General features: G+C 41.3%; 1 protein-coding gene across 3 annotated transcripts in view; it reads right to left on the bottom strand.

Annotated features, from left to right (window-relative positions):
- Positions 1–2,840: 2,840 nt before the first annotated feature.
- The window catches only part of NLN (neurolysin), a 100,626-nt gene continuing 83,621 nt past the window's right edge, over positions 2,841–19,845 (bottom strand). For all 3 annotated transcript variants that reach the window (XM_061393402.1, XM_061393404.1, XM_061393403.1), the window contains 4 exons: positions 18,579–18,765; positions 17,926–18,054; positions 16,607–16,743; positions 2,841–4,767 (listed from right to left, as the gene is read on the bottom strand). In XM_061393402.1, coding sequence (XP_061249386.1) covers positions 4,633–4,767; positions 16,607–16,743; positions 17,926–18,054; positions 18,579–18,765 — 588 coding nt within the window. In that variant the 3' untranslated portion in view covers positions 2,841–4,632. The remainder of the gene's footprint in view (positions 4,768–16,606; positions 16,744–17,925; positions 18,055–18,578; positions 18,766–19,845) is intronic.

Consider the following 19,845-nt stretch of genomic DNA (forward strand, 5'->3'; position numbering starts at 1 on the left):
GAAAACTGACCTTTTCCAGTCCGGTGGCCCTGCTGAGTTTTCCAAATTTGCTGACATATTGAATGCAGCACATTAACAGCATCATCTTTTAGGATTTGAAATAGCTCAACTGGAACTCCATCACCTCCACTAGCTTTGTTCGTAGTGATGCTTTCTAAGGCCCACTTGACTTCACATTCCAGGAAGTCTGGCTCCTGGTGAGTGATCACACTATCGTGATTATCTGGGTCATGAAGATCTTTTTTGTACAGTTCTTCTGTGTAGTCTTGCCACCTATTCTTAATATCTTCTGCTTCTGTTAGGTCCATACCATTTCTGTCCTCTATTGAGCCCATCTTTGCATGAAATGTTCCCTTGGTATCTCTAATTTTCTTGAAGAGATCTCTAGCCTTTCCCATTTTATTGTTTTCCTCTCTTTCTTTGCACTAATCACTAAAGAAGGCTTTCTTATCTCTCCTTGCTATTCTTTGGAACTCTGCATTCAAATGGGTATATCTTTCCTTTTCTCCTTTGCTTTTCACTTCTCTTCTTTCACAGCCTCCTGTAAGGCCTTTGTAAGGCCTCCTCAGACAGCCATTTTGCTTTTTTGCATTTCTTTTTCTTGGGGATGGTCTTGTTCCCTGTCTCCTATAGAATGTCACGAACCTCATTCCATAGTTCATCAGGCACTCTGTCTATCAGATCTAGTCCCTTAAATCTATTTGTCTCTTCCACTGTATAATGGTAAGGGATTTGATTTAGGTCATACCTGAATGGTCTAGTGGTTTTCCCTACTTTCATCACATGCTTCTATAACTTGAGAACCAATGTCTCCTGCATCCGGAGCCACAATGAGGGCCTATGAGCCACCACCTGCTACTTGCAGAACCCTCAGCCTACGAGAGAGGTGCTTTTTCCTACAAAACAATGGAACCACACCTGTGAGCTACAACCAGTGAAGCCGGGCTCCTGGGCATGCAAGCTGGTCCTAGGACATTCTCCAGAAGCTCAGAAATTGACCGCAGTGGATGTCATGAAACTGATGGTGATGTGCTACGAAGGCAGGGAGTGGAGAATGATGACCCAGGATATCAAGCCCTTCGATTACATTCCTCTGATTCTGCCCCACTCCCTCCAAGTCATCCACATAGAGACCCACAGGTGAAACACAACCTGGACCGTCTCCCGGGTATCCCACTACATTCAAAATGACATGGAGTTCAAGGTCCGGTTAAGGTGTGAGGACCACATCTAGGAGGACGCCCTGCTGCTGACGCTCAGGCAGAACCAGGGATGGATCTCCCTGGAGAATCTCACTCCAGACAGAATATGAGCTTCAGGTGTGGGCCAAGCCCCAGCTAGGCAGCCGTGAGGTTTGGAGCAACTTGAGCCAGCCCCTGGAGAAGGCAATGCCAACCCACTCCAGTGTTCTTGCCTGGAAAATCCCATGGATAGAGGAGCCTGGTAGCAGTCCATGGGGTTGCGAAGAGTCGGACACGACTGAGCGACTTCACTTTCACTTTTCACTTTCATGCACTGGAGAAGAAAATGGCAACTCACTCCAGTGTTCTTGCCTGGAGAATCCCAGGGACGGGGGAGCCTGGTGGGCTGCCATCTATGGGTCGCACAGAGTCGGACACGACTGAAGCGACTTAGCAGCAGCAGCATACATATGTATATGTATATAATTTTTTTCTATTCTTTCCAATATGTTTATCATGGGATATTGAATATGGTTCTCTGTGCTGTATAGCAGGACCTTGTTGTTTATCCATTCTGTATAGAAGAGTTGACATCTGCTAACCCCCATCTCCCACTCTGTCCCCCCCGAACCTCTATCCCTCCCACCCCTGGCAGCCACCAGCCTGTTCTCTATACCCATGATTCTGTTTCATAGATAGACTCGCTTGCATTATACTTTAGATTTCACAACCTAAAAGTGATTAAGTGATATTATTCCCTTGGACTGCAAGGAGATCCGATCAGTCCATCCTAAAGGAGATCAGTCCTGGGTGTTCACTGGAAGGACTGATGTTGAAGCTGAAACTCCAATATTTTGGCCACCTGATGCGAAGAGTTGACTCATTTGAAAAGACTCTGATGCTGGGAAAGATTGAAGGCAGGAGGAGAAGGGGATGACAGAGGATGAGATGGTTGGATAGCATCACCAACTCAATGGACATGAGTTTGCGTAAACTCTGGGAGCTGGTGATGGACAGGGAGGCCTGGAGTGCTGTGGTCCATGGGGTTGCAAAGAGTTGGACACGATTGAGTGACTGAATTGAATTGAACTGATATTATTTGGTATTTGTCTTTCTCTTCTTGACTTATTTTGCTTAGTATAATAATCTCTAGCTGCATTCATGCTGATGCAAATGGCATTATTTTTTCTTATTTATAGCTGAATAGTATTCCTGTGCACCCCACTCCAGTACTTTTGCCTGGAAAATCCCATGGACGGAGGAGCCTGGTAGGCTGCAGTCCATGGGGTCTCGAAGAGTTGGACAAGACTGAGCGACTTCACTTTCACTTTCATGCATTGGAGAAGGAAACGGCAACCCACTCCAGTGTTCTTGCCTGGAGAATCCCAGGGACGGGGGAGCCTGGTGGGCTGCCGTCTATGGAGTCGCACAGAGTCGGACACGACTGAAGTGACTTAGCAGCAGCAGCAGCAGTATTTCTGTGTGTGTGTGTGTGTGTGTGTGACATCTTCTTTACCCATTCATCTGTTGGTAGACATTATGTTCTTTGATAGATTTTAAATACCAGATGTGAACCCTAAATAAAAAGAATACCACAGTACTTCCATTTTCTTATACATTTCAGTTTTAACATTAAAGTATAAAAGAAATGTGAATTCATTCTCTTGGATAATAATGTAATTTTATTGTGTGTAGAATACTAGTTTTTCCACATGAAATAAGATTTAAAATGATAAAAGTTATTGTTGTTAAGGAGACACACTGGGCAATAGAAAAAGCTGAAGAGAGTTTTTGCCTGAAACTGGAAAACACAACAGTCTGGGGAAAAAAAAGATATGAAAAAAGTACCATACGTTGCTAAGACCAAAAAAAAAAAAAAAGAATCAAAACAAAACAAAAACAACAGCTTTAAGGACCGGAGATGATGACACGGGATGAATATGGGGGCGAGAGGGCCAGGCAATTGTCTCAGAAGGGAGGCTGGGATTTCCTGTGATGTTTAGGGTATTTTGCTTGACAATAATAATCTGAATTTTCTTCTGTGTCACTACAGCTCTTGATTTTTCCTGCTGTCTATAATTTGACTATGCAGCATAATATCTTTTTATTTAGCACAAAGTCCATTTGGATTAGAGAATGGAAAGGTTCTAATTTTGTCCCTGGCCGGCAGAGTCATACCTCAGTACATACTGGGAAACAATTAGAAGTCCTATGCAGATGCATACATTCCAAGTTAGTTTTTAATTAAAAAAATTTTTTTATTATCCTATTTTGCTTTCCTCATTGAGTAGACTCCTAGAGGAAAAGTAAGTATATAAGTTTCCTGGTTTGCAAATTCGAATTTAGGCCCACAGGAAAGAGAGCTAAAGAGCTCCAAAGGCTCGCTTAAAATCACCAGATGAAACAAGCCGCAGAGGGGCCTCCTCCCCATGGCTGAGCTGAAGCACACGTAACACTGGAGCGGCCGTCCTCACAGACTCCTGCGCAGAATCCACTCACTTCCGGGGGCTTCTGGACTTTTTATGCTTCAGTTCAGCTCTCTTCCTACAGCACTTGAGACAGGCCTTTGTGACAATTTACCTGCCACTTCAGGTGAGGAGCAGAGTAAAGGAGGCAAAGACCTTGCTGTTTACTAGAAACCCGAGAAGGGAAAAATAATCTTAGATTTGCTTAGTGTTCTAACTGGTAAACATGACAATCTTATATGCTGAAGTGGAAATGAACCTCTAAGCCAAGATCTCAAATACTCTAACATGAGATTAAAACTCGTAATATATATACATTAGGCCATTTCAGCTAAAACTCATTTTTTGGTACTCTCTGACTGGACATCAGACAGGAAAGACTAAACCAATTTGAAGAACATTAATCAAGTGTGGCGGAAAGCTGGAAATCATGAGGCCTGAAATACAAAGATACATGCATTACTGAGGCATAGTCCCCTGGCCCGGAGGTATGCAGGCAAAGAGGTCACATTTTACTGGGAGATAGAGAGTTAAAGTGGATGCAAGGCTCTGAGAGAATATTTATCAGAGGAACGTGATGATTCATTTATCAGCTGAGAAATCCCAAGTATAAAACTTCGAGATATAAGAAGGATCAAAGTAGATAATGTGTATGATTCAATTAAAAATTCTTAGCCCTCTTACATTATATTATCTAGATTATAATTGTAAAAAAATCAAATTGGATTCATATGAAACTTTTATAAAAAGAAATCACATCCATTTTTATGAAAGTTTATAGTACAATTATTTTCTAACACATCTTTTCTTAAGTCACAGTATTTAGAATTCCATTTACATCTGTATAATTTTTCAAATTAAAAAACAAAAGGAAGTTAATAGAAATCTACATTTTCATCTGCAAAACTCCCTTCAGTTTCCAGGCCAGTAACACGTGGTAATGTCGCTTGTCCTCCAGACATGGACGGCTCCCAAAGAGCCCCAGTTCACGGAGCAGGCAGGCCTCGGCTCATTAGAAACGCTTTTTGGTTTGGCTCACGTGTCAAGAAATTTTGGAGCATGTCCATGCCGTCCAGAGATCCCCCAGGTTTCAGGATCAGGTTTCTGTATTTCATTCCAACCTAATAAAATAAAGCATGCCTAATAATTCATGGTTATAGCAATTTTCCAAATCTCTAGATGCAAAAGAGAGGAAAAAAAGGGACTTTAGCTTTACTCTGGATGTTCTCCTTCCCCTAGACTACAGCTTTGTAGTATTTATTTACTTTGGTAGCTAAGAGATCTGGAGCTTAGACCTCCGGTCTTCCACACTTCCCTTTATTACTGTCTTGTCTCCTTAGATCCTCAGCAGCATGCTGACAATATGAGCAAACAGACAAACAAAAAATAGCCAAATGGAAGCTTGAACAGTCTTCTATTTGCTACCCCATCTAAAATATGATTTCGAAAGAGTTAGCAAAACAGGAGTTCAATTAGGCTACAAACAGGGATTGTGTGTACCTGGAAACAGTAGCCCAGCTGCTGCTGTCAAAACAGTTTCTGCTATATCTTTATGAAGGCCTCATAAAAAAAACTCTTCTTCCTTATGGGTGGGGGTAAGGCCACAACCCATGTCCCGTGGTGGAAGGTAGATACTTTTGTGGGCTCAACACGAGGAAGGAGGACCTTTGTAAATTTGCTGGGGACAAGGTCTAGAAGTTTAAAGCATACAACAGTTCCTCTGCCTTTATTTACACAAATACACAAGCAGATAAAGTGAAAGAAAACAACTGAAATTCAGTATCGGCATTATTCAATATTTTCACTTCCTTTTCACTGTCCTTTTGAAAGGCAAGACAATTCAATGAAGCTTAAGTCTAAATCTACCTATAAAATAGTTCAGGGTTAATTTGCAAATTTATATCCATTAAATCATTTGAACAGCTACTAATAGCCTCCCTGAGTACATAAATAGCTTGAGAATTTCCAGAAACAAAAGTAACCTCATTTTTGACTTATGACAATGATTCTGCTTGGTACAACCATCAGAGATGTCTAGTCAAACTGTTAAAGAAAATAAAATGTTGATGAAGGAAATCTACCAAGTTAGATACAAAACTACTTAAAGTCCTACAAGGGTCACACACACAAAAAACAACTTTTCAGGTTTTGATTGTAAACAGAAATCATCTGAAACTTATTAATGATCTATAAGCACACAGCTAACCTCACAGATGAGTCTTAATCAGGAGTAAACAATTAGTGAAATGAAGTTACTTTCCATAAACTCTAGAGAGCACTGTCCAGTAGAAATATAATGTGAGCCACATGTATAACTTAAAAATTTCTAGAAATCATGTTTATAAAGAGAAGAAAATAGGTAAAATTCATTTTAATATTTTATTTAAACCAGGAGGTCTATAATATTATCCTTTCAACAAGTATCAATTATTCGGATTTATTTTTTGTGGTATGTCTTCAAAATCTAGTGTGTTTTTTACATTTACAGCAGATCTCAATTCTTCAATAGCACCTGGCCACATTTCAAGAGCTCAGTAGCTACCTGTGGCTACTCTACAGGTCTGAGGCCTAGAATGTAAGAGATCAACACGAGAGGGGCTTGTTGAACAATGTTCTAGTATGACACTGAAGAAGCGGTAGCAACCTTGATGCCTTATTTACAGGTTTTGAATAAATTCTCTTAAAAAGGAGGCACCTGCAATCACTGATAATGGACTTCCTGAAAACCCTGGTAGTGACAGGTTAGAGCTAGGTTTAATTTTCTTGAGAAAGAAAAAAAAAAGATGTGTCATTTCTTGTTTGTTCTGGAGCAATTAATTACTGTTTCAATAGTGATCTAGATCCTAAAACATGAGTGTAACTAACTAAACCTTACCTAATCCACTGATTTAACACTGGTCAAATTTAGAGACGTTGGGCAATGAAAGAAAGGGAAAGGGTAAGCTGTACTGGGCTCAAGATCTCTGATCTGCTACTTTTTAGAATAATAAAGTCTGTAATAAGAATAGCCATCATTCGCATTTTAGGTTCTAGATCACTATTAAAACAGTAATTAATTGCTGCAACCAAGCATGAAATGACATATCTTTTAAACTGTCATTACCAGGATTTTCAGGAAGTCCATTATTAGTGATTACAGGCCCCTCCTTTTTAAGAAAATTTATTCAAAACTTATAAATAAGGCCAGAAGGTTTCTACCACTTCTTCAGTGTCATACTAGAACACTGTCTAACAAGCCCCTCTAAGGGTCACCTTATGTTCTAGGCCCTATACCTATAGAATAGCCAACAACACAAGGCAACTCTACACATGGACATCACCAGATGGTTAATAGTGAAATCAGACTGATTATATTCTTTGTAGCCAAAGATGGAGAAGCTCTATACAGTCAGCTAAAACAAGACTGGGAGCTGACTGTGGCTCAGATCATGAACTCCTTATTGCAAAATTCAGATGTAAATTGAAGAACGTAGGGAAAACCACTAGGCCATTCAGGTATGACCTCAATCAAATCCCTTATGATTATACAGTGGAAGTGAAATAGGTTCATGGGACTAGATCTGATAAACAGAGTGCCTGAAGAACTATGGACGGAGGTTCATAACACTATACAGGAGGCAGTGATCAAAACCATCCCCAAGAAACAGAAATGCAAAAAGGCAAAATGGTTGTCTGAGGAGGCCTTCCACATAGCTGAGGAAAGAAGAGAAGCAAAAGGCAAAGGAGAAAAGGAAAGATATACCCATCTGAATGCAGAGCTCCAGAGAATAGCAAGGAGAGATAAGAGAGCCTTTTAAAGTGAACGAGGCAAAGAAATAGAGGAAAACAATAGAATGGGAAAGACTAGAGATCTCTTCAAGAAAATAAAAGATACCAAGGGAACATTTCATGCAAATAAAGGACAGAAATGGTATGGACCTAACAGAAAGAGAAGATATTAGGAAAATGTGGGAAAAATACACAGAAGAACTATACAAAAAAGATCTTAACGAACTGGATAACCATGATGGTGCGATCACACACCTAGAGCCAGCCTCCTGGTGTGAGGTCAAGTGGGCCTTGGAAGCATCAGTACAAACAAAGCTAGTGGAAGTGATGGAATTCCAGCTGAACTAATTCAAACCCTAAAAGACGATGACGTTAAACTACTGCACTCAATATGCCAGCAAATTGGGAAAACTCAGCAGTTGCCACAAGACTGGAAAAGGTCAGTTTTCATTGCCCCAACCAAGGGCAATGCCAAAGAATCTTTAAACTACCACAAGTGCATTCATTTCACATGCTAGCAAAGTAATGCTCAAAATCCTTCAAGCTAGGCATCAAAAGTATGTGAACCGATAATTTTCAGATGTACAAGTTGGATTTAGAAAAGGCAGAGGAACCAGAGATCAAATTGCCAACATCCGTTGGATTAAGAAAAAGCTAGAGAATTCCAGAAAAACATCTACTTCTGCTTCTTTGACTATGATAAAGCCTTTGACTGTGCAGATCACAACAAACTGTGTAAAATTCTTAGAGATAGGAAAACCAGATCACCTTACCTGCCTCCTGGGAAACCTGTATGCAAGTCAAGAAGTAACAGTTAGAACTGGACATGGAACAACAGACTGGTTCCAAATTGGGAAAGGAGTAGGTCAAGCCTGTGTATTGTCACCCTGCTTATTTAACGTCTATGCAGAGTACACCATGCGAAATGCTGGGCTGGATGAAGCACAAGCTGGAATCAAGACTATTATATTATATTAATAACCTCAGATATGCAGATGATACCACACTTATAGAAGAAAGCAAAGAGGAATTAAAGAGCTTCTTAATGAAGGTGAAATAGGAGAATGAAAAAAACAACATTCAAAAAACAAGGATCATGGCATCCGATCCCATCACTTCATGGCAAATAGATGGGGAAACAATGCAAATGGTGACAGACTATTTTCTTGGGCTCCAAAATAACTTCAGATGGTGACTGCAATCATGAAATTAAAAGATGTTTGCTCCTTGGAAGAAAAGAAATAATCAACCTAGACAGTGTATTAAAAAGGAGAGACATTACTTTGCCTATAAATGCCTGTATGGTCAAAGCTATGGTTTTCCAGTAGTCATGTACAGATGTGAGAGCTGAAAAATAAAAAAGGCTGAGTACCAAAGAATTGATGCCTTTGAACTGTGGTACTAGAGAAGACTCCTGAGAGTCCCCTGGACAGCAAAGAGATCAAACCAATCAATCCTAAAGGAAATCAACCCTGAATATTCACTGGAAGAACTGATGATGAAGCTGAAGCTCCAAAACTTTGGCCACCTGATGCGAGGAACTGACTCACTGGAAAAGAACCAGATGCTGGGAAAGACTGAAGGCAGGAGGAGAAGGGAACGACAGAGGATGAGGTGGTTGGATGGCATCACCAACTCAAAGGACGTGAGTCTGAGCAAACTCTGGGAGACAGTGAAGGACAGGGAAGCCTGGTGTGCTGCAGTCCATGAGGTCACAAAGCGTTGGACACAACTGAGCAACTGAACAACAGCAAATCAGTAGGTGGGGTGGTGTGGGGGAAGGAAGGGCTGTTCTCCCTGGGTGAAGCAGTATAGGAACTTAGAAAATGTTAATTAAATTGATCTGAACATAAAAATAATTTAAGCCATTTATTATGGAAAAATTTTCAATACATACTAATAGTTGAGACCAGAGTACAGTCAACCCTCTTGAACCTATCATGCAGCCTCAATTATTAGTATTTACCTGCAGAAATTCTTCATGCTCAAGATCTGAGAGTCTTTTAAAAAGGCGTATTTTATTGCACAACTATAGGAAAAATAATGAAAATTTGAAGTTAAAAAAATCGCCAAAATGTGGACATCTGCCAGAATATTCTCGTTTTGCACCGAGAACTGTAACTATGGACAGTGAAGAACAGCGAGGTTTAGAGGGGCTGCGCGCTGCTCTGAAGAGCCGGTTCTCGTCTCCCTTGCTGGTAAAGTCACTGTACAGCTGGGCACTGTTTATAGTCTCATAGTACGTGGCTCAGAACAGCACAGGTCCTTCCCTGCTTACAGCTCCACACAATTTGATTCAATTTCCTGAATTACAGAGCAATGGTCTCTTAATAGTTTCATTTCCCTGGCAATGAAGTTTGGAGAAGAGTTTAAGAGTCATTTTGGTAATAGGATCTTGCTTTTCTTTAAAAAAAACAAAACAAAACAAAAAAACAGTTAAGTGAATTTGTGTGTTAGGAAGGTACTGGTTCCCTGGGTGAGAGAACGCTGTCTGGGAGACAAATGCTACAGGTGGACAGAGTCTGTGGTGTGAGTGGTTGTCCTCTGTTTATATAATGGAGGAACCATAACTGTGAGCAAAGCAGGAAGAGAAGCTCTAAGACAACCACTAGAAATGTCCATGCTTGAAAACCCCTGCAGGAGGGTCTGTATAGAGTAAGCGCTCCTGTTAGTCATTCAGGGAAGGGAAAATTATCATCGGTCACACCTCTATGGTTTTTGCTTCTGGAAGGTTAACATGTATCTCTTGGCAACTGTGTAAATCCTCTGTTATACTGATGGTTTCTTTCTTTTTTAAAAAATATGTTCAGATTTCTTTATTTTTGGCTGCTCCCCACAGCATGCAGGATCTTAGTTTCCCAAGCAGGGATCGAACCTGTGTCCCCTGCAGTAGAAGCACGGTCTTAACCACTGGACCACCAGGCAAATCCTCAACACTGATGTTTTTTAAAGCAAGATCAGGAATTTGGAATCAGGCCCAGGTTAAAATCTTGGCTTCATCCTCAGCTATGTGGCCTTGGGCCTTAGTTCCCTTATCTGTAAGGTGGGAATATGCCTACCTCCCTCAGTATATGAGGAATTTGAGTGATGGTTTTAGCACCTTTCCTGCTCCCTAGAATCCTTCCTGCTAGATCGTGGTATTCAACAAACCTGAGTCGTCATCTACCTCTCCTTTCATTTTCTTTCTCATACTATCCCTAAGTTCAGTTACTCATATATAGTCAGGGAAACAGATGTGTTCCTGTTTCAGCATTTCCTTAAAATTAGTTCTGTCTCCTAATAAAGCTAGAAAAAAGCACAAGAGACTTCATTTCCACTATTAGTATAAAATACTATACTAAGTATACTAGTATTCTATAGTGTATACTTAGTATACAACAGTATACTAAGTGGACTTCCCAGGTGATGCAGTGGTAAAGAATCTGCCTGCCAATGCAGGAGACACAAGACAGGGGTTTCAATTCCTGGGTCAGGAAGGCCCCTTGGAGTAGGAAATGGGAATTCATTCCAGTATTCTTACTCGAAAAATTCCATGGACAGAGGAGCCTGGGGGGTTACAGTCCATGGGGTCACAAAGAGTCAGACATGACTGAGTCTGACTCAGGAATACTAAGTAGGAGAGACAAGGCACTTACTTTATGCAATAATCTTGAATTAGCTGCTCAACCATGTCTGACTCTTTGTGACCCCGTGGACTGTGGCCTGCCAGGCTCCTCTGTCCATGGAATTCTCCAGACAAGAATACTGGAGTGGGAAGCTATTCCCTTCTCCAGGGGATCTTCCTGACCCAAGGATGGAACCCGGATCTCCTTCATTGTAGGCAGATTCTTTACCATCTGAGCCACCAAGGGAAGCCCTTATGTGTGTGTTAGTCGCTCAGTTGTGTCCGACTCCTTGTGACCCCATGGACTGTAGCCCGCCAGGCTCCTCTGTCCGTGGGATTCTCCAGGCAAGAATACTGCAGTGGGTTGCCATGCCCTTTCCCTTTCTTTGAGTACTCATAATTATCTGAGTGAAGGACACTCATCGTTTACGAGAACACATAAATGGGAAGCAGTCTGGGTCTCGTGCCACCTCTGGCTTCTCTGCAGGAGCACACGCAAGCTCCCCCGGCCTTCCAACCCTCCCTTCCTCCTGCTTCCTGTGACTGCATCTAGGCATTAGAGCCCGGTGTCCCCTCCTGCTCTGAGTAGCAGGCATCAGGCAGAGAGCATCTGCCCAAGGACAAGCGATGACAGCCAGGCGCCTAACAGGCTCACCAGTCCGCTTTACACTGGATATTGAAACCTGTCCTTTCATAGCTCATCTGTATACTTCTTCCCCACAGCACTTCCTTTGTTATCTATGAGTGAGGGTGCGGAGGTTATGAGTGGGAAAAAGAATACCTTTGACGACAAACAGGAAGGAGGGAGAAGGTGAAAGACTGGTGTTGCTAGTCAGAGAGAACAGTGTCGGAATCGCCCCTTGACTCAAAGAGGTCATCAGGAAAACTTCAGCGAAGTTTCAACTTGTGAGGAGGGATGAGTAAATATTTACGGGGAGGGAGGAGATCTGGAGAAAAAAAGGGCAGCCTGGCCAGTCCCGTGTATTAGGGGAACAGATGAGAGGAAGCAGGTCGGGGAGCTGCCAGTTGGGTCCAGCAATGTAAGTATTTCGATACAGAGGATGAACACCAAGATGAATAAAACAGTTCCTATTACAAAAGCCTCATAATCCAGAAGGTGAGATAAAGAAATAGACAATTAGCAAGGCAGATTACTAGAGTTCTAACAGAAACACAAAGAAGGGCTGGAGGAACACAAAAAGGAAGAAAAACTGCTTCCAGCTGGTTGGAATTCAAGACTTAGAAGGTCTGGCGTTGTAAATATTCAAGAAGTAGGTTGGACATCAACCCCATTTCCTTCCTTTTTCCCTTAAATCAGGCAGAATTTAATGCTGTTAGAAAAAGTTGAAGTGTAAGAAAAATTAGCTTTGGGGTAGTAGGTCAGAGAAGCTGAAATTTAATCCATTTGTAAGGCCCATCAGGAGAGGAAATTTCATGTTCTCTCTTAGCAACGCATTTAAGCAGAAATTGGGCCTAGGCCCTGGAATACTTAGTTTTATAATACACTTTATCACATAATTTTCCTCTTTAGTTTTTTAGCTGTATCACACGGCATGTGGGATCTCAGTTCCCATCTGATCAGGGAGCAAATCTGTGCCCCCTGCAGTGGAAGCATGGAGTCTTAACCACTGGACCACCAGGCAAGTCCCCGTCACGTAATTCTTCTTCCTGTTTAGCCAAGATTCTTTATATGTTTCTCTGTCCATTATTGTATGTAAGATCTAGGTGCTTCCTTATGGCACTGTGGACAGTTATACTTCACTATCTTTGACTTTCTCAGTATTCATTTCTGCATGTGATACTTGGCTGTAATCTTCTTCACTAATGGAAAAAAACAAAGCTTAGCAATTACTCTAAATGCAGAAGAGGAGGAACATAATTCTAGCTTAACAATGTAATTGCCTTTGAATCTGCATGTCTATTACTTTTTAGGAAATTTTCCCACAATGAAGTTGCATTATAAAAAGAAATGGCCCTTGTTAAAATGCCCTCATTCTTTCAACCCTACGATTAGCTGCTGGATTTTGAAACCACGTTTCGGAACCTTAAAGGGATCCTGAAAGAGCTCCTAGAGTTTGCTGGGAAACTGTTACTCCCAAGTAGCTCCCTTCCATAGTTATTTAAGAGATGAGTTGAAAAAGTAAAAGCTAAAGATACTGTTATATTTAACAAACTATACAGTTAAGATGTAGATCATAGAAAATTAGAGATAAAACCAGAGGTAGCGAACTTTCAGGCTATTTCAGCTAAGGAGCCAGTTCTAAACCTTTGATAGAGGCTATCAAACAACAGTACTATAAAATATTTTGCTGCTAACACATAGGGCACAGAAGACTGCAGGCTTATATTCGACCCCTCCTACTACTGTTTTCCCAGTAAGTTGCACACTTTCTGCGGTTCTGCTTGTTGAAATCTAAAATGGTTCTCAGACCCCAGGCTTTGCAGGATGCTAAGAGGTTACAGAGGTGAGGCCTGGAGATGTTCTTCTGTTGATACTAATGACCATGAACAATAATGTCAACAATACGTGATCTTTCAGCTCCCAGCCTCTCTAGAGCTTGGGGACTAAGAAAAGCAGGTACTGACTCCTTGAAGCATTTCTCAAAATGCTCCAAATATATGTACTGGGGAGGGTGAGGGGTCTTGAGACAACAGGACTGTATGATATATTGTGCCTGCTCTGATTCCCACAGCTTCAGATCAAATTCAGTACTTCTTCATACCACAAAAATTCTTTCCCTTCAATGACATAGTTGTAATAATGACAGAAGCTTCTGTAGAACAGGATTGTTATTCCAAAGTGTTAGTTTTTAAATAAATGGATATCTGAATTGAAGAGTGTGAGGGTCTTGGCCTCTGGAGCCGGACTCACTATTGCTGTGACAGCAGAGGAGCAGGAAACGACATGATGTTCCAGAGTATTTAACAGGAAGGAGAAAAGAAGGGATTAAGGCCAACTTCCTGGCATAAGACGAGTAATAATACATTGCACAGCGGAATCTAGAATTTCAGTCCAACTTAAAACAGGTTTTGACACCACAAGGCAACTCCAGGTTGTATGGGATCTTGCTTCCTCCATGTTCAACCCTGCCCTTTTGTCTGAATTAAGAGCAGTCAGGCTGCCTGCCAAGCAGTGAAGCCTGAGAAGAAAGGAGGCACACAGACGCATGATGGCAGGGATCCCTCCTGCCGGAACTGCGAGTTCCTTGGGATCCACTGGAATCAGTACTTTGGCTGTTACTGTGACAGCTGGAAGAGGAGAGGAGGCAGTGGAGGCTCCTGAAGGTGTGGTCAAGTGAGTGGAGCAGAGGAGATGAAAGAGGTGATGTAGTACTTGCGCCAGGAAGCCTCGCCAATGACTTAGGAGCCAGTGGAGGTCACAATTGTACGCTTACATACCTGGACCTTGTGTCTCTTTAAACACGGTTTTCTGATTTCTACAATAATCCATGCTCTATGTAAAAATAAGGAAAGCTCTACAGAAAGTACAGGAAAATACTGAACAATCATAAACTTACCAAAGATAATAACTGACAATATTTTGATGTACTTTTTTCTAAATGCATATTTTAAAATCAGAATTCACATTCTATGGTACAAAATAGTTTATAACCTGATCTTGTTATTCTGTAAGATAATTATATTAAACATTCCAGACACAAGAAAAAGCTTATTGAGACTGTTTATTCCATGCCCAAGTTCACTCTTCTGTTCAGAGGATGGAAAGATCACTTCTGGTTTCAGTGATCTGGAAGACTTCATAAATGAGCGGCCGTTTGAATAGGGCCTTTATGAACGGCAGAGTTCTGGAGAGGCACAGACAAGGAAGGCATAGATTTTAGGTGGAAGAAGTAGAATGAATAAATTTGTGAAGGAGGAAAGACCCAAGGGAATACAGAAATCTGGCTGCCAGGCTGAGAGTTCTGGGAAGTACAGACGGGATCTGTTTGCTTAGCTAAGGGCTGTGACAAAGACAGGAATACCGAGAAGCAGGAATAAAACAAGACAAAAGGTAGATGAGGGCCTTTGAGAGTTGGCGACTGGATCATCAGTGGTTACTCTGGAGGGGAGGGTAACAACTTTCCAATTCAGTTGGTGGAGGCAAAAGCCTGGAAGCAGAGGTGTGCAGAAACTGTTTCTTACACCAAGACAGTAGGCTGTGAAAGCAAGAACGACTGAGTGGTAGCACTGAGATTATCAGTCAGTGGTAAGTTTTTTTCCTGAGATGGTAAACCAGTGAGTCTTAGTATCACAGACCCATCTTCTGAGACTGGAGGGAAGAAGTTAAATATTGAAGATGAAGGTACTCACTTTCAATGCTCTTAATGTCCTTAGTAGTGAGGACAGAGCATCTGCTGAAAGGGAGACAGGTGGTGGGGACCCCAATTAGGAAGTGAGCAGGACTGTGAAGTTACACTGGGGGTCCAGACAGCTGGACTCTGCAGCGGGGCATCATATGGAGCCTCAGGATATTCTGCAGAAGGGGAATCTGAACCCCAAGGGTACCATCTCTAAATGAGATGGTAGAGGAATCCAGGGCTGGACACTGGCTGAAGGTCATGCAGAAGTCAGGGTATTCATGAGAACAAGCCAGTGACTGATTGTTCTTTAAGTGGAGTTGCCAGGGGATGGAAGGAGACTTGCAGGGACCTAATAGCCTGGGTAGGATGGATGGACGATGAAGGGATTGGAAAGGCTAGGGAATAGGATGTAGGTACTCTGGAGGTGGTGTGTTGGGGGTGAAGGCTGGCGAGAAGGGATGGTGGTCTACATCACACCCGTTATTCAGTGCTCATGTGTAAGGTAGTATGCAATCCAGAAACACAAAGTTTTGAGAATAAGTCAGTTGAAATACACACAGAGAATCTGATTTTGACACTTTGCTCTTCTAATTTCTGCATCAAACAGAATGAAAAACACACTGGAATATTATCAGGCCTGGAAATAACCTGACAGCTGAGTCTTCAACAAGAACGGAGACAGAGGGACTGTAACTCAGGAAGGTTTGGCTGGCAGCCACCTGGCAGTCAAGTCGAGGCACACGGGAAGGAACGGCTCAGGTTAATGAGGCAGCTTAAATTACTCAAAGGCATTTAGGTTACAAACTCTGTGTTGTAGGTGGCGTGTACCAATCACAGAAAAAAGGCTGACTTCCACAGAAAATGTATAATGAAAGTATGTAGAGTGTATCAAAATGTAGGCAGATCATTTATATCAGGAAGGAGTTTACTTTCTTTCCCAACCTATAAAACGAAAACACTGTACAGCACATGTCAAAATTAGCAGCTATAAATGCTCAGATGCATAAACAAAGCTTTGAATTTTAATTATGCAATATAATGGAATGCTAGTAAGCAAGAAAATACAGTAGGCTTTTTTTCCCCAAACTTACAGAATTAATCACCTACAGAAAGCAAATGTATGATGTGTGATGATGTGAGAAGATGCTAGACTTTTAAAGTTAAAAGTTGTTCCCAGATCTCTTACTCTCAAAATCTAGGTGTAAAAAATATTTTACACTAGGAGTTAAGGGGGACAGGACAAGTATAGAAGTAATAAAAGGAGGGAAAAAAAAAACAATACAATACCTCAGGATTCATTATCCCTTCTTTTTTAAAACAGCTGTAAAACATGTCCATGGAAAACACTTCACTCCAAAGATATCCATAATATTGGCCATCATACCCCCCAGCCAAATGTCCAAAAGTTGCTGGCATATTTGTGCCTTTAAAAAAAAGATACATTTCAAACAATGTGATGTCAGATGTTAAATATCAGGTTCTCAGCTAGCTACGGCTTCCCTATGGGGAGTCCAGCTGTGGGAGGGGACAGTGCCAGGTCCTTGATCTAGTCACCTCTAGCACTCCCAGGGCTTATGGGTGTCCTTGGCCAAGATGTTTACAAACTTCTCTCCTATGACAGCTCCACCTCAGAGCTGGTTTCGGCCCTACGCTCTGGAATGCCTAACGATAGTTTCAGAGGCTTCGTCCACACCCAACAGACAACTCAGTCCTTTCTTGTCCCTTAGACACATATGTCTCTTATATATATTCTAATAATATTGAGCCTTCTCTTTGTCACACCCGTTTATATCTAAAATGGGTCAGAATGGTACTTGAGGTTCATAATTACTGAAAAAGAACTCTTTACCTGAAAAGCTATAAAAAGGTCTTGCCAATTCAATCTACCTCCAGGGCTACTTTACAGAAAGGATTCTGTCAAAGAGGCCTGAGGCCCAAAGTTGCTGTTCATGTACTAGATCACAAAAGGAAGAGAGGGGCCTAGGCCTTTATTATCACTAGAAATGTGACTGACTCAATTAGACAACAGTTTCTTTGATTGAAAAAAGTCACCTTTCCAGCTGTGTTTACATGCACAGCTACATGGTTGCTTGAAGTCAATAAATACAAATGTAACGTGTATGTCTGACCATCTCTCACCCACTCACACGATTCTCATAAATCATATCAGGTTAGAGAGTCAAACTGCCTGAACTGACCTCGGAAGCAGAATCAGACACAAGGTAGAAGTTTGTGCCTTTTTCTAAATGTCCCTCCTGCCAGTGTCTGACTGCAATCCTACAGAAGTCTCAGGGCACACAGGGAGGGCGGGGCCAGGCCATGTTGCCAAACTGAATGGCTTTCTCTGCTCTGGGTGGAGGCCAATTGCTCACGCCTGATTACACTAAAATGCTGCAGAGCTGGAGCCGCCTTCCCTTCAAGCACATTTGGATAGGATAACTCATAAGGACAAAAGTATGCTTATCTGAAAGTCATGGCCTGGTTTCAGAAATCAGAAATAAATTACATTAGGTACTCTGCCTGACACCCTCTGCCTTCTCTAGCAGTGTGAAGTATGCCCTGTGCTTCCCAGGAAGGAGGAGCCTGCGATAAGTATACGTACATACCTGGAGTGGCTGCAACACCTAAGATTTCTGTGCAGTATTTGGCATATTCACTTGCAGCATCCAGCGCAGTGTTGGTGTGGAGAGACTGATCAACTTTGCTCAAAACAATCTGGCGTAAGGTCAGGAGACCTAATAACATAAGAATGTTTGTGCATGTTTGGGAGAAGAGAGAACTACATGTTCTAATATCACAAGATCAGAGATTTCATAAACGGATTCTAACAGTGTTCATTATAAGGTCGGAGCAAGACACCTCATTCTATTTAAGATTTAAAAGGAGATGCATCTTTTTTTCTTGGATAGAATTCCAGTGTTCAGTATTCCAACATGCTTAGTGGCTTTCCCACCTCATGTTAACACTCTGGGGTGCTATCATTACAAAAGAGGAAATAAGTTCTATAGAAGAAGATGCCAGCAGGCCCCTTGCCTTCTGGGATGGCCTACACTCTGTCTGTGGAGTGTGTTTTTCTCTCGGCTTTTCTCACTTTCTGACATGACCCCAGGCCCCAGAGCCGCTCTTGCTTTTTCAAACGGTCCACATTCTATCTATGGAAACTGTATTTCTCTAAATAAATCCACTTCTTACCTAAAAAAGATGCCACCAATTCTCCATGAAGCAATTCTAATTTATTTTCTAAAATGGTAAGTCATACCTGTGTTGACCAGTCTAGAAGCAACAAGCTTTTCAAGCAGATCATCTGTAATAGGGCTTCCATGTCTATAATGCTTCGACAGCCTTCGGAGGGAATCAGCGTCCCACACCCAGTTCTCAAGCATTTGTGATGGCACCTCTACGAAGTCAGTTTCCACGTTTGTTCCGCTGAATCGTGCAAAGTCGGTCTAGAAAGTAAACATAAAAATCTTTTTTAAAAAGCAGTGAATGAAAATTACATATATGATGATTTATAATCGACTCACTAAAACTTAAGTTAGAATCAAGAGTCAACTGCCTCTTTGAATGAAGGTTAAGATAACCTCAAATTTAAATGAAAGTAAAACAAGTAGCCAAGCAGCCTGAAAAACAGTCCCCAAATATCTACATTAAAATAATATTTCATTCTTCTGAATCACAGACACACTTGAAATAATCATCTGGAAATCATAACTGAAAAAAATTAGTTTAAGTTAAAAGAAACCTTAAGCTTTGAAAGTAAAAATATTTTAAAAGAATTTCCCAGGAACATCCCTGGTGGTCCAGTGGTTTAGGACTCAATGCTTTTACCACCAAGGGCGAAGGTTTAATCTCTGGTTGGGGAAACCAAGATTATGCAAACTGAGCAGTGTGGCCAGAAAAAAAAGCGTTTCCCATTAAAACTGAAGAGATTCATAATCTAAGACAATCTCTCCCTAGTTCCCCTTGCTATTTGCATATTTTTGTTTACTCAGTACATGCCTTTCTGGAGTATTTATCAATCTAACTACTCAAGTTTTCATCAAAATCAGTTAAGGAGTGAAATTACAACATTATAGACTGATATCCCTTTCAGGTGTATGATATCTTGTGCTTTAAGCTTTAAACAAGTGTTTCTAAAACAACCATATTGTAGAAAGCCCGAGCTGTAGCTCTCAGATTGGGTAGAAGACGTTACCTTAAAACAAGAAGCCTCTACAGTAGGAGTTAGCATTGTATAATAATTGGTAAGTGAGGTGAGTTTAATGCAGCTATAAGAAAAGAGAAACAAAGGATATACTCAGAAGTTAAAGTACCCCTTGTAAAAATAAAGGACTTATTCTGAGTTAAGTGTTAAAAAAAAAAGTTTTCTTTAAAAAAGGAAAGTTTAGTAAATTGTTGAATCAGATGTCAGGAAAGCTCTTAACCAGAAAGATGGGAATTCACTAGACAGGCTGGTGTTTTTCAGCCTTGACATCATCCAGAGAACTCACGTAAAATTGCTGTTGGCAGAGGAATACTTAGCATTT

This window comes from Bos javanicus, chromosome 20, assembly GCF_032452875.1.
Source record: "Bos javanicus breed banteng chromosome 20, ARS-OSU_banteng_1.0, whole genome shotgun sequence".
NCBI lineage: Eukaryota > Metazoa > Chordata > Mammalia > Artiodactyla > Bovidae > Bos > Bos javanicus.